Here is a 15091-nt window from a genome sequence, read left to right on the forward strand (position 1 = left end):
CCAGTTTGTACTTTCTTTGTGTCAGTGGGTTTATACACAGGTATTACAGCAGGTGCTTATTTCATGTAGCGCTCCTATTAAATGGTATACCGTATATAGGTAAGGAAACCAGGAGGAGTGACTTCTCTGTGGAGAAAACCCAGGTATTACGTAGTTTGTCAAAGTGGTAACATCTGTGAAGCAAGTTTCTGTAAGGCAAACTGTTTTCTATTAATGGCTTTTATAACACTGAAGGAAAAAGATAGGCTGACTGCGAATCTGGCAGGTCCACCAGAGCAAAGTTGAAGACTGACTCTTGTAGCTTTTAACCAATCCAGGAAGCCCCCTTTCAATTCAATTTTCAGGAATGCTTCCTTCCTTTTGGAGTGAGACTGCAGTGTTACCCTTTACCAACAGGTGCCTCCATCACACCAGAGCTCCCCCTTAGAAGCTTTAATTCCAGTAAAAGCCTTTGCTTTTTTTTTTTTATCAACTCTCAAATTGTCAACATTCTGTGTTGGAAAGGACATGGGCACAGGCACACACAGTTCCAAAACAGAGGTATTAGCTGCCCTCCAGAAAAGACGAATTAATCTGGCATGTAGTATGTATCATTACAAAAAATCTTGTAAATTTCTCTCTACACTGGGACCCTGCAATTCCACTTCTAGAGTAATATCCTCAAAAACATGTATGGAGGAGATGTCATGGGGTTATTCAGTGGAATTCTAGGTAGCTATTTTTAAAAATTATGTGTGTGTGCACGCACATGTGTGTGTAAATAAAATCTCTAGTGAAAGAGATCTGCAAGAAGCAGCAGTAGACCTCTGGATCCAAACTGCTAGACTCTGAATTCCAGCTTTCCTACTTTTTAGTTAGGTGAGCTTGAATTACTGTAAATTATTTAACATCTCTGTGCTTGGTACATAATAATGGTATACATCTTATAGGATTGTTGCGAAGATGAGATTGTGCATTTATAGTATATTATAGGTTGTATGAAGCATGGAGAGTTACAGGATAATCTGTATAGTTTGAGTAGAAAAAAACTATACAAAGATATGCACAGCCTTGGAACAAAACCTGGAAGGCTATATACCAGAATATGAACAGTATTTGTCTCTGGCTGGTGGGATTGGCAGATTTGATTTTACCAAATGCTCTTCTGTATATAGGCCGGTTTTTTTTTTTTTAAATCAGCATATATTGCTTTCATAGTTAGAAAAAAATAATTAAAATAACTCTCAAGGTTGGGCATTTGAGGCAGTGTTTAATCCTTTAAATGCAACTTCTATAAGATCTGGAAGTTGGGAACCAGGAGCCAGAACTGAAGCTCTTGATTTTGGATGAAGTTCCCCTGTAAAGAGCGAAGTTCCCCAGGTATACTGCTGACATCAGCTGCAAGGCCTTGAGAACATCTTGAAACAATGTTGGCTGGATTCTTTCCCCCTGCAGCTGAGCTCCAAAGCTGTGGGAGTTTAGCTGCTGTTTACCTCTCGAGACTCCAGTCCTGAGACACAAAATAAGTGTCTGTCTAGGTTGGCACTTCAGCTGTGCTCCTGGGCCAGTCACTTAACCTTGTTTGAGTCCATTTCTGCAGCTGTATAAAATGAGGATGTATCTACTTTTAAGGATTATTATGAATATTTAAAGATTCAGTTTGTGGAAAATGACCAAATAGTGGGATATGTATGAATTATTTGCCCTCTCTGAGCCTGTTTCCTCATTTTGTTTTTTATTTTTTAAATTTTGGCCATGCCACTCAGCTTGCCAGTTCCCCGACCAGGGCTTGAACCCCGGCTACAGCAGTGAAAGCATGGAATCCTAACCACTAGACCACCAGGGAGCTCCCTTCAGCTTCCTCATTTTAAAGATGGCAACATTAGTACCTACTTCATAAGGTTGTTGTGAGAATTAAATTTGGGAAAGCCTACATTCTATTGAGGATCATCTTCCAACTGCACATTCACAGAGCAGATGAAGGTTCCCTGTGCCAAGAGCACTCCCTTTGCTCCTAGGAACAGCCAAGGCCATTCCTTTTCCTGGGTGGGTGGGGGTGGAAGTTTCCCCACGGGCCCCCAACTCTAGAACTCTACAGGGATAGGCCTGGACCATAAGGTCTCTGAGGCCCCGGCCTGCACACACTGTTCTTTCAGCTGATGCTCCCACCGTTTGGAAGGCAAAGCTGCCAACTTGGCCTCTTGCACAACACACGTTCCATTCATAAGTGCGTTTGTGCATTTTTCCTCCCACACCCTTCTAGGCAGCCAATGCAGAGCTGCCACGACAGCTGCAGGAGCAGCTTCTCATTTGGGGGGGAAAGGCAACTTGAAGGGTTTTCACAGAACACTTGGCTTAGGCTTTGAACGGATTACTCCCCAACCTTCTGGCCTCCTCACCCACAGTGGGGTTGTTGAGTAGGACACTCAGCCGTGTCAGTTTCACTGCCTTTTGTCCCCCGTTTTGTAAATTCTCTCCCCTATTATAAAGGAAATCCATTAATGGAAACTTGAAAAATCTAGAAAAGTTAACACCATATCTAATCCCACCACTCAGTCAATGACTGCCCCTGTTCTACAATCGTCTATCGTACTTTTTCCACTATTCAGAAGCAGTTTTTAATAGCTGCATAATACTCCAACATGTTGATGCGTGCCATCATTTCTAAAACAGTCCCCTATGGTTGGCACTAAGTTGTTCCCAAATGATGCTGCCAATCATATCCTTGCACATACATCTTTGGCAGACAATTATTTCTTGAGGAAAAATTCCTAGAAGTGAAATTACTGGGCTTTTTAAAAAAGTATGAACACTGAAGGATTTTTTAATTCCAGGAAAGTTTTTACCTTGTGTTTGCTAGCATCGATTTGTTTCAGATCTTTGTTAATTTGACAGACTAAAAAAGTTTTTCATTATACGTTTAATTTCTGTTTATTTGAATACCCTTTAGACTGTCATCTGCTATTTTTTCCAGAAGGTTTTGGCCAACTGTTTTTCTTTAGAGAGTTGTCCGTATCCTTTGCTCATGTTTCTGTTGTCTTTTCCATAATGAATTTTCCATTCTGAATTTTTAAGGTCTCTTTACACATTAAGTATAGTGTCCATTTGTCAATTATTGCAAAACTGTTTCTAGTTTTTTAAGGTAGTAAGTATTAGAAGTTTGTTCTTGTCTTTCATTTTTTTCTATTTGCTTTTATGCTTAAAACATTTTGACTGATCCAGAGATCAACTTAATACTCATTGATAATATATATTACATACATATATTGTTTTTTTTAATGATTTTTTACACATATACCTTATTCCTCCTGGAACTTATTTTGACATATGTAACTTTCCCCCAAATATTTAGATTTTATCCAATTATCTATCTTTACTCAGTAAAGGAGGCTGCATTATTTATTATGTAAGTCTGTGTATACAAGAGCCTTGTGTCTATGTGTTCTTCTGTCTTGTCTTAACACTAGTACCATTTTATTTTGTAGCTCTGTATTGTAATAAACTAGCAATTTCAGCAGCACCACCCCAGATAAACATGGGCCCACAGAGTCCTCATCAGCATGGATTAAAGAACACTATGCAGAGTTAGGTGCTCTGCTGCTTCCTGCATTGCTGCCATATTCCACTACGACTTTCTTAGCACCCCTAAGGTAAGAAGAGAATCAAGGTTGGAACATTACATAGGAAGAATGTTAAACCCACATAAGAGCCTTATGGCTTTCATAAGACAGGGCATCCTTGGAAGTCATAGCAAAGGAAAGGAAGTGGGAGAGGTTAGGCTGGCTCTCTTGCCTTAACTTCCCAGGCAGACTAACTCTTTAGGACCTAGGTCAAAATCCAGAGCTAAAGAATGACTTCCAGAGCTAACCCAGCCATGTGCTTTGGCAGCTGGATTTGGGAGGAAGGAAGAGGCCAGTGCTGAGTTGACTACTGTTCTCCTCTGAACCCTCAGCGCTACCTTCAGTATACCATTCCACATACTGTTATGCTTATCTGGTGATAGTGTGAATTAATTGCTTATCCCTCATCTAGTCAAAAATTGGATTTTAGCCATACAGCACCATGACAACACTTTGAATAGCTCCATGTTCTATATAAGCACCCAAATCAGTAAACTTCACTTTATTATTCCCCACACCTCTATTTGTAAGGCCTTGGCTGGGCTCAGTTAACTCAGAAGAGCCAAAAAAGACACAAGCCCAAGAGCCAACTGGGAAAATAAGTACATGTTTTGAAGGTTTACTTTTTTAAGTGAGGAAAAAGTCACCCCCTAGATTTCCTTCCAGCCTCCATCTGATGCTGACCTTGGTAATATGAGAAGAAAAGAAAAATTCCAGTTCATTGAGGAAACCTTATAACCCTCTCCTAGCTAGAAAGAGGAGGTAGTCATGACTCCTAAGCCCTTTCCAACTGAAAAGAAAAATAAAAGCACATCTCATGCCACCACTGTACTTATTTTTAGGAGATACCTATATGAGGCTGGCCGGGAATCTTTGGGAAGGCCACTAGGGCCTGCATCAAAGGCCCTACTTGGCCTTTAAGATGGCTAGCCAATAGCTTTCCTGAGCATAAACAATAACTAGACAGAAAATACAATTAAAGGAAGCTAAGATGTACCACAATTAGACTTCCGGAATGTAAGAGCCAGATGGAGCCATCAGGGATCATGGTAGTCTAAGCCCCCCATCCTCCCAATTTGGCACAGCGGGAAGTTGAGCCCCCAAGAGGGGCAGTGACTTGTGAAGGGTTGTGTGTGACCATGCCAACCTTCTTCTCTGGATTCCCTGCGTTACTCACCTAACAGCCTTTTGGAAACCTTAAACTTATGTGTCTTAGGTGCTTTATAAATCACAGAAGTTCTTCTAAATCCTATCATCGCTGATAGAAGTAAGTCTCTTGATTTTGCAGATAACTAAAAGGAAACGCAGAATTTAACTTGCCAAAGGTCACAGAGCAGTAGCACTTGACAGTTTTCATCTTGCCTCCTTTGCCTTAATCACTGCCAACCTAATAGATGTAGGAGCCAACCACTTAGAACAGTGTTCACTTTTTATTCTTCAAGGGAATTGACGTCAGCTGCTAAGGTAAGACTGTTTAGGTAGTGGCCCTGTGAGGACTCATTTGCTTCTTGCCTACAAGTCCTGGGACTCCAAAAGCCATTAAGCTTGGTGAGTGGGAGGTCAACAATCCATGTTTGTAGCTGGGGATCCTGTACCATCTGGATTATTTTACAAAGCACAGGATTTGCCATCCAGTATGTTGGTGGAAGAGGCTCCTGGTGGGTAAAGCTCACCCCAGAATGAAGTCACTGTTTTTTTGTTTTTGTTTTTTGCAGAATTGTCAATAGTCAAGTAAACAAATTTATTAAGTCCAACAGCAGGTTACCTTCCAAGTAAAAAAGTGACAATAATGTGTGTAACAAGTTAATAAAAATATTCAAGGAGCCATTTGGAGAGTGCAACAGTGCAGAGAATAAAAATCAAAGTATTGACTTTTGTCAACAAATTTGTACAACTTCAAGAAACAAACACACTGGTCACAAACCAAGAGGAATCCACAAAGGTGGAGGGTCACGTGAGTAGTGGACTCATCACCTCAGCGGGTTAAGGCAGGGTATCTTATTTGTAGGACCAATTTATCCAAGCCCCATTTGCCTATTGCTTCAAATTCCCCCTTTGAAACCTAGAATCATATTCATTAGTGCAACAGGTAAGAGCAATTAATAACAGACTCGGGGGCTGGGACCAGGGTCAGAGGGTAGACACTTCTGCCAGAATAAATGTGTGTTGGGAATAAAACCACAGCAGCTGCTGAATGGCTTCCTTTGGCAATATCCAAGATTTGTGTTGAAAGTTTCTACTAGGGAAGGTGGGTGGTGGAAGAGCAGGCTCAGTTTCCAAGAAGAGAAATAGGGAGGAGGATGTGATGCCCTAGCACCTGAATCAGAAGCAGAATCTGTTGGTTACTCAATTTTGTCTTTCAATGAGGAAAAACACCTGCAGATCCTCACTGTAAGGCAGTGCCAGTCAAGGTGAACCTGGATATATGCTATAATTACAGCTTAGCAAAGGAGTAAACTCTGAAGGGGAAGTGGGTGGGAACCCCTCTATATGAATCAGAAAACAGACTGTGGATTAAGAGGAAGATCAATGTCATGTGTTCTCAAATGAGTCCCAATTAACACTTTAATGACTTAATAGTCCTTTTAGTCCATCTTCTTTAAACAAGATACTGCTGGAGTCCCCCAAGGAAGACCCTGTCAATTACCAAGATGTTCAGGTCATCACTAACCAAACATAAGACAGATATGGCAAAGCGGGCTACTACGGCAAAACAGCAGCTTTCTTCCAGCCCTTATAATTGTGTAATTGGGTCTACCTTTGGGCTTCACTGCACTGAAGACTTTACTTTAAATGCGGCAAACCAAACACAGTCCTAAATACAGATCTTCTGTTTTGTTTTTTAAACTTATACCAGGTCCTTATCCCAGTAATTTCCTACCGTTGTTTAAATTTGGCATGGTATAGTATATGAGGCCATCGTGTGAACTGTGGAGTCCCACACCCTGCAGGCTCCAGCACTGAGGACTGAATTTTGCCACCAGTCCTTGGGAGATCCGTACTGTTTAAAAGACCAAAAATAATGTGTGGCTTAATCTTTCTTCCTTTCCAAGAAGGCTAGTTTGTGCCTTCCTTAGGGAAATTTAATTTTGAAAACACTGCCTTGTACGTTTTCTATTGGATTTCCTTGGGCCTGAGGGCTTGGTTGAAATTTGGATCTTTACCCAGCTCTAGATTTTTTTTCTTATCAGAAGGGTAGAAATGGGATCTTGGACCCAACTCACACATGTGAGCACATCTGGCAGGGAGAACTGCTGAGACAACTAGCTGAAGCATAGCAAAGTGTCATTACAGGAGGCAGGGCTAAGAATGATACATTCAAATTTGGCAGGGATAGGGGAAGAGCAGTTCAATGAAGCACACTTCATCTCATACAGCTTTCTAATCAATTGCTAAAGAAATACCACAGAAGCTCACACACAAAACCACTGCCAAAAATCAAGCAATTTCCCAACATATTCAGTTTGTTGTGGCCACTCTGATATTTGCCTATTTTCAAAATGGCATCCACATCCTGCCCCTCTCCACACCACCACACCACTCTGGTGTCATATTGTTAAAGTGAAGGGTGCACTGGCTTACTTGAGGGGCATGCATTGACCTGTGCAACACAATTACTGCTCACTCATTAAGCAGCAAACCTATCTCTAGGTGAAGAAGAACAGGGACCTTTTATTTCCCACAAGTGCAACTGCAAACCCTACACACACACACTACCTTGGATCCCTTTGCAGAAAACTGCTTTTCATGAGAAAGTTAAGCATTGGCCCAGGCTACTGCAGAAGCTTGAATTCCTTGCATTAAGAACTCAAACCTGGAAGGAAACTCCCTCCCTGACCATTCCCTTTTCAGGCTTCTAATTTGCATTTTTGCAACAAATAGACCATTAAATATATAACCCAAAATAATTTTTTTAATGGTTCTTTTGTTGAGGAAGCTGAAGAGCTGAATTAAAACAAAAAACCACCCATCATAGCACACCTAATGCATGGAATCATGCCTTCTTACAGGCTGGGGAAAGAATCCGGTTCCTCCAGAGTCCTCAGGATATTCAGCATCTACCTCTTTTGTGCCCTTCTCTCCATACACCCTTCTGATCTGAGACAGAAAAAGCCTTACCTGGCTAGGAGCAGCCTGCCTTTACCCTTATTCAACCTCTACCCAATCCAGAATTGGGAAAAACTGGGGGTTGCACACTGACTGGATGAAAAGGCAGTCTTGTTAACACCTCAGTCTAGGTGCCCTGACTACAGTTGAGCCACAGAACCTGCTAGGACCTCTAGAAACTCTTTATACAGGGATCTTGTGTCTTAGGCTAGAACAAAGCCAGACATCTGGACTGGGACCCTCGTCAGCTTTCCAGCAGTACTGCCAACCTACTGTGGCTGACTTTAAAGTTTCCCATCCATCCCTCTAAGAAGGGGCAACTGTCAGGGTTAGGATTCAAAAAAGAAAATCTAACTTCAAATATGTTCCCTATTGTCAATACCAATTTTAGAAAAACATCGACTGCAGAAACTCCTTAAATCATTTTTGTAAATATGGGAGCCCAGAGCCATAGGCTACTAATAAAGGAACTCAAAATAACTGATTCCTGCCCAGGCTGAGAAACATATACCTGGGAGGGAGATGGGGGTAAGTTGGGGGAGAAAACTCCAAATGTTTAATAGACAAACTCTTCATTACCTCAAGAGTGTAAATATTTTTTTATTTAAAAGATTCCCTTTTCAATCTGTTCCAAAGTGTTGGAAGCTGAACAGTACAAGTTCCTGCCACCCACCCTTCCAGTACAGTTTTATGAGGACACTTTTTTTTTTTAATGGAAAAATAACAAGAGGACCCTCTACTGAAACCAGGTAGGACCAGAGTCAGCTCCTGTGTGGCAGTTTGGCCAAAGTTGGCCTTATGGAGCGAGCACGCAGAGGAGTCTGGGGAACTGGGACTCCCTCTTGTGAGGAAAAGGCTGAGAAAATTAATCTTCTCTTTAATGAAAATGGTCCAAATTCTGATTCAAAAGCCTCCATTATGATGTTCCCTGGCACTCTTCTTATACTATATATATTGAAGGCTCCCTTTTATAGCCAGTTTTAGCAGGCAAAGAAACAAAGAAATATAGATACATATATGTGTATATATATATATTTTATATAGGTAAAATATATACATATCTTATATATGTATATATACATATTTGGGGGTAGGAAAAGGAGAGGTGGGCCATGTAAACCTAAACAGTCATCACATTACCCCAAATGAGCCTGACATTAACAAAGAAGAAAATAAATAACTTCTGGGGGTTAAGTGACAACATGGGTGCAGCAAGAAGGGAAAGGGCACACGTTTTAACTATTAAATACATTTTTATATTTGTTTGGCAGAGTTCAAGCCAGCCCAGGCTTCTGCACTTGCCAGACAAGTAAGCTGATGATACTCAATTTAAAAAAAAAAAAAAAAAAATTCAAGCAGAGCTCCATACCACAGTTTTCCTTCAAGTCAGTTGGCCGGCAGGCAGTTTTCTGACCACCAGGAACAGAAACTTTGGCTCCAAGGCAAATGAAAAAAAAAAAGTATTTCCACTTACAACGTGAAAATACAGAAAGTTCATCAAAGAAAGAAAACTATCAAAGTCTACTTCCAGCAAAACTGAGGTAGCACTGCTTTCTCTGCATTCAATGCTTAAGTGGTTCTCAGTACAATGTGTTCTAAAAAAACCGCTCACTTGACTGACAGGTGCAGCATGTTGATGGATAAACTCAACATGAAATGCAATAGGTCAAAGAAGGAATGAGCAAGAAGTGAGGAAAATAAGGGTTTCAGATAAATTAGCTTAAAAGGGGGTTGTCACCAGACTACAAATGCTCTTGGCTGGCCTTGGCTCTCCAAGAGCTTTAAATCGCCTGGGAATTAATGCAATGTGGTTAACAGTTAACACTGCTATTCAACTCTGTGTAAATCTTTAAAAATAATTATTACAACCTAAATTCAACGATGTAAACAGCACTACACACAGTACAGACCTGCCCTGAAAAACAAGAATATGCAAAACTGAGATCTGGCACTGTATCGTTTTGTAATGATAATTCAACCTAACTGTCCCATTCCCCCGCTCCGGGCTCTACACCCTCCCCCACCCCCCCAAAAAATCTAATTTGTGCAAGAAGTGGCAGGCTTATTCTATCTGAAGGCTTCAAAAAAAAAAAAAAAAGATACACAACATGTAGCCAGGTTCAAATATTTTGGGGGACCCTCCCCCCAAAAAAGAAATAACCAAAATAACCAAAAAGTGAAGAAAGTGCCTAAAACATGATACAGCATTTTAGAGCCCTTTCAGATACAAGGCAGAGAAAGGTGTAAAGTAGAAAATATCCGGATCTTCAGTAATTTCCAGAAAGGTCCAATTCCTTGGTTGGCTGCAGGGCAGCGGGCAGATCCTTGCTGCTGCTCCTGAGACAGAGCCACTAAGTCTGCTCCTCGGGACATAAGCCCTCGGGCCCTGAGCTGAGTGCACCTCTCCCTTCCCCTTCTCTTTTCCTTCGCTCCATTTCCCACTCCACAAAGGTATCAAAGAGACTTGGCCAGGCCTCATCTTCACTGTAGTTGCTGAGGTCAGGGCCAATCACCTGAGTGAAGTTAAGGAACATGTTCCAAGTGTCCCTGGAGATGCCCTTGATCCCCGAGGGATTCTCTGTTAGGAAGTTTAGCCACTGGTCCAATACTGGAGGATTGTTCTGGGTAAAGACTAGTTTCCACAGGGCAATGGCTATTTCCCGATGCAGTGACCGCTGCCCTTCTTCAGAGTCCAGGCCGAACTGAAATGTAAACCGGTAGAGATCCTTGAATTTATCCTCTTGTTTGGCTTCTGTTAAGAGGCTAGGGAACCGTGCACAGATCCCATCAATGCTGTCTGCACTTATTGCTTTGCAGCCATCAAAAAACTCCTTCCTGCAACAGGAAGGAGGGGGCACAATTAATAATTGTAAGCGGTATCATTTACTGAGAGGCAATATAGTATCATAATTAAGAGGGTAGCTGTGAGGCTGTCTGGATTTGAATGCCAACTCCTCCGCTAACTGTAGTCCTATTTCTTCATCTGCCAAATGGTGAGAAAACTACCTTACTTCATAGGGTTCTGGTGAGGACTAAACAAGTTAATATGTCAGCTGCTTCTAATAGTGCCTGGCACATGGTAGACAGCTGATGATGGTTCATTCATTCATCTATTCATCTTTCCAAAGCTAAACTCAAAGTCTCCTGCTCCATGCTCTGTTTCCCATTCTGCAACAGTGATTAAGCTGTAGACTCTCCTCCAAGATGGGGAGTCTCTTCCTGTTTTCCTTTTGATTCTCTAGGGGTTGTTTGTTTTTGGAATATTTTTGGTGACTGCCAAGGGAAATTTTTGGAGCCAAAGATTCTGGATGAACCTGGGTAACTCTGCCACCAGAGATCAAAGTTCTGTTATTAAAAAACAAAAATTGAGTATGTATTTTTAACATCTATATAACACTTTTAGTTTACAACATGGTCTCACATTGATCATCTTCTCGGAGATTTCTGCAACTGCTGAAGATAGAACGTCTGAGGTCTGTCGAGTAACCTACCCAGGGACTAAAAATTTTATCGAGGGATTCTCAAAGTCAATTCTTCTTACTTTCTTATAACCCAGTGCTCTGGAAACCACACCTTGCAGTGACCCTGCCATGTTGTCTCCCACAAACAACCTCTACAGGGATGCATGACCATGACAATGTACACAACTACTGGTTGATAACTAGGGCCAGCTGTCCTTGTTGGCGCATAGGCTGGCTAAGGGTAATGTGCGGAGAGCTAGAAGGGGCAACTGGCTTCATGCAGTTACTGAAGCACATCCCCAGTGGCACTCACTATACTGGCACTCAATGCCTAACACATGATAGGTGTACAATAAATGCCAAGTGAGGAAGTGAGTGAATTGACAAGTACAGGAGTGAAAGAAAAGATAAAAGTCAAACAGCAGTGGGGTGGGGCAGCAGCTTGGCAACATGGATTATTCCTCATTTAACTTCAGGCAAGGAGGGTTGCTGCCCAGTTCTTCAGAGGCTGAATAGCTTTAGAGAAATTGGTCAGAAAAAGAAAATAAGATTTACCCAAAACCCTATGAAGCCAACCCAGTTCTATCCTAGCTGGGCACCACTGCTCAATGGTGCTCTCTTTCCTCCTCTGATCACCTGGTGACATGAAGTATTTGTGACTAACCTGGTGAATTTGCACATGGTAGCAGCCTGGAACTTCCAAGCCAAGAGCAGCACTCGAAATTCCGTGGGGTCCACACATAGGTCATTGCAAAAGCGCTCCATGCCTTCCTCCAAAATTGCATCCTCCCGCTCATCCTTATAGCGCCTGAACAGTTCTTCCAACCTCTGCAAGGAAGACTCCTCGGCATTTGACCTGGGCTCCCTCCCAGCATCTCCTGAGGATGTTGGCAGCTGGCAGGTCTCAGTAGCAGCCTCTGCCTTCTTGGTCCCATTGACAAGGATATCCCCACCTGGCTTGCCACAGGCTGGCAGCTGTTCCTCACGGTGGCCTGCACCCCGCCTCCCGTGTGACTTGCTGCTGGGGTCACGGTCTCCATTCTTGCTACCCAGAGTTGATGAGGGATTCTTGCACTTGGTGACACACTGGCCCATGATGCTGGTGGCCTGGCCTCTAGAGTGGCCCCCTCTGGATTGGATGCCCTTGTTGCCACTGGCCCACGTGCCTCAACATGCCATTAGCCAGAGGAGCCAGCCAACCTGGAATGAAATTAGAAAGCAATCACTGCTGGACAGGGAGACAGAGTATGCAAGCTTCCCTCCAGGGACTGCACACTGGAACACCACTCTGTTTCAATGAGCTAACCATGAACCAGGGGAAATTCCCCAAGTTCATCATCACCTCCCTCGCAAGCCCATACCTTCACCTTGGAAATGCAGTGGTTAGAGCACATATGGAGAACCAATAAGGAAAATTCCTAAAATTCTTAAGGTAACATAGATCACAAAGAAGTTGATTCATGTGCAGAATGCATCAAGGAAGACTATGGTTCTGCCAGAAATATTCCAAAGGAAATTTGTCTTGCCAACTTGCCATCACATAAGAAAGTTATTTGGACCTGTATTAACCCAGAAGGTACAAATAAAAGGTTCATCTTCTAGTCTCTAATGTCAAAATTCTCAGATGTTCTTTTTAAGTAGGATGAGTAGGAAGAAGGGGTAGCCACATCCAAAACAACTATATAGTTTCATAATGGCCTAAAGATGAGATAAAGAATTTGCAGAGTCAAGACTAACGGCAGAGTCCTAGCCAAATAACAAAGTAAAATTTGTCTTGATTTCTTCAAATTCCTTTCTGGGACCCACCCGCACAGTAGGTGAAATGCCCTTTCTCCACCCTTCCTCTATCCACCTATGGGAGCCATCCACCAAGACTGTTCTCCACGCCAAGGGTCCCAATCGCTGAGCTTCTTTTCTAACCCCCATCCCCGCCCCCAGCAAGGTGGTATGTAGAGGAAAGTCAAGTTCACACTAAATGTGAATGTCCTGTAGGGCCTGCAGGCTTAGTCTTCCAAGATAGCGTCTCCATTTTAAAAGAAGGGCTGATTTACCCAAATACAGTCTCTAAATGATAGAATAACTGCTAGATGAAAAAAGTCTGCACTGATACATAACAAACATCACAGTGGTTTATTTATTAAGTAACGAAAAAGTGGTTTTTAAAGAATTGCTAGAAATTTCTGGGCCAGGGATGAGGTGATTTCTCTGAAGACTCTATCTACTCAGACTCTTATTCTTACCTTCAACTAGTCCGCTAGAAGATCCATCTAAAATTTAGTACTTATAAAAGTTTGCTACCTGCTATAATAACTGCAGCCTCTGAAATTATAATGTTGATAGAAATTTAGACCAGGAGCCAGAAGTATAGTCGGGAAAGCAGACCAAATCAATGTCAGTCCCATGCCTCTCCAGCTCTAGGGTCAGGGACCTCCACAATCCAAATTCAAAGCTCTAAGGAGACTGGCAGTGGGGCAGAAGGGTGCTTTTAATGGAAGGCTGGAGCTTTAAACTTTACCTAAAGAACTTTAGCTTCCTCCAAATAGTGCTTGGATAAATTCAGAGTTATCTTCAAAAGGAATTCTAAGGGTATGTTCTGAGCGTACAAGTTTAAAATGAAGACCAGAATCATTCCTGTAGTTTACTGGAATCACACTGTATTGGGGTGTGTCCCATTGTCCACCTTCAAAGAGAATACATGACAGACGTGATTATACACGCCCTTAAAAAAAGACTCGCAGTTTCACTTAGGTTTCAAAAACACGCTGAAACCCTTAGAAGGGTTTTGGTGTGGAAAATGACAGACCCAAGTAAGTTTTTTAAAGCCTTTTTATGCTTTTAGAATATAGCTAGTAAGCCATAAGCACAACTTGTTACAATTTTAAAAGGTAAGGGGTTAATTCTTAGAAGACCAGCATACAAGGGAAGCAACTGTTGTTCAAGCTGAATTATCTCAAAACAAGCAGGACTATACCATGTGGAGGGTCTGGTTTCCAGATTTGTGTCTCTAAAGACTAAAATGCTGAAAGAAACAAAAGGCCCAAACTTACACAAATCCCACATGCTCACAGACTGGCAACTCTAATTCCCAGGCACGCTGACTCACCAGGGTTTGCTGCTCAGCTCGTGCTGCTGAGGGAAGCCCAGGTACCTGGCAGGATAAGAGGATTTCCTGGTTTCCTACTGACCCACCTATCCCAGGCTACTCACCCCTGCCCCATTGGACAGATGCTGCATTATATCAGCTTCCTCCAAATCCTGGCGCCAAGGCCTTCACATAGGGACAGAACAGATGGGCCTCCCAAGAGGCCCTAATCCATTTACCCAACCAGCCCTCCACATGAGAGCATCTTTGATGACCTGGCACAGCAGTACCAGCTGAAACCTGAAGGCATTTTACATGCCCAGCAGATGAAAAAAAGGAGGGGGAAATCAATTTAGACAGATGATCAATCAGCAAGTGCTAGAAAGCTGAATCCCTTTCTTCCATTCTGGTCCTTTTCTTTGAAGCAAGTTGTGGTCTCAAGCCAGAAAAAAGTATTTTCAGATATGATGGTAAGTGTGGCCCCCTGATTACCCAATGAGCTCCCTTCTTTTGTGTCTCCTCTTTCTTTGGGAAAATAGTTCTGTACCCAGAGATTTCTCAGGCTCAATCATGGTGCTCAGCCGTGTGTCCCAGGGTGGCAGCACTTCAAGTGTTTTAAAGTTGAAAGTTTCCCTGGACCCACTAGCTGTTGGCTAATAGCTAATAATAGTAGTTATCAATTACTGAGCGCTTGATACCATGCCAGGCACTATGTTAAGCACTTTATGGACAGTAACACTCATATATCCTCACCACAACCCCATTTAAAGACAGGGAAGCTGAGGCACAAAGAAAATTACCCAAGATCACAAGCAGAACCTGGTATGTCTGGCTTGAGAAAC

The 15091-nt window shown here is 42.3% G+C and overlaps 1 protein-coding gene across 7 annotated transcripts in view; it reads right to left on the bottom strand.

Moving 5' to 3' along the window:
* Nucleotides 1-8288: 8288 nt before the first annotated feature.
* The window catches only part of DCUN1D3 (defective in cullin neddylation 1 domain containing 3), a 34534-nt gene continuing 27731 nt past the window's right edge, over nt 8289-15091 (bottom strand). For all 7 annotated transcript variants that reach the window (XM_068566213.1, XM_068566214.1, XM_068523743.1 and 4 more), the window contains 2 exons: nt 11832-12367; nt 8289-10541 (listed from right to left, as the gene is read on the bottom strand). In XM_068566213.1, coding sequence (XP_068422314.1) covers nt 10058-10541; nt 11832-12262 — 915 coding nt within the window. In that variant the 5' untranslated portion in view covers nt 12263-12367 and the 3' untranslated portion in view covers nt 8289-10057. The remainder of the gene's footprint in view (nt 10542-11831; nt 12368-15091) is intronic.

The sequence above is a fragment of the Eschrichtius robustus genome, chromosome 16, assembly GCF_028021215.1.
Source record: "Eschrichtius robustus isolate mEscRob2 chromosome 16, mEscRob2.pri, whole genome shotgun sequence".
Taxonomy (NCBI): Eukaryota; Metazoa; Chordata; class Mammalia; order Artiodactyla; family Eschrichtiidae; genus Eschrichtius; species Eschrichtius robustus.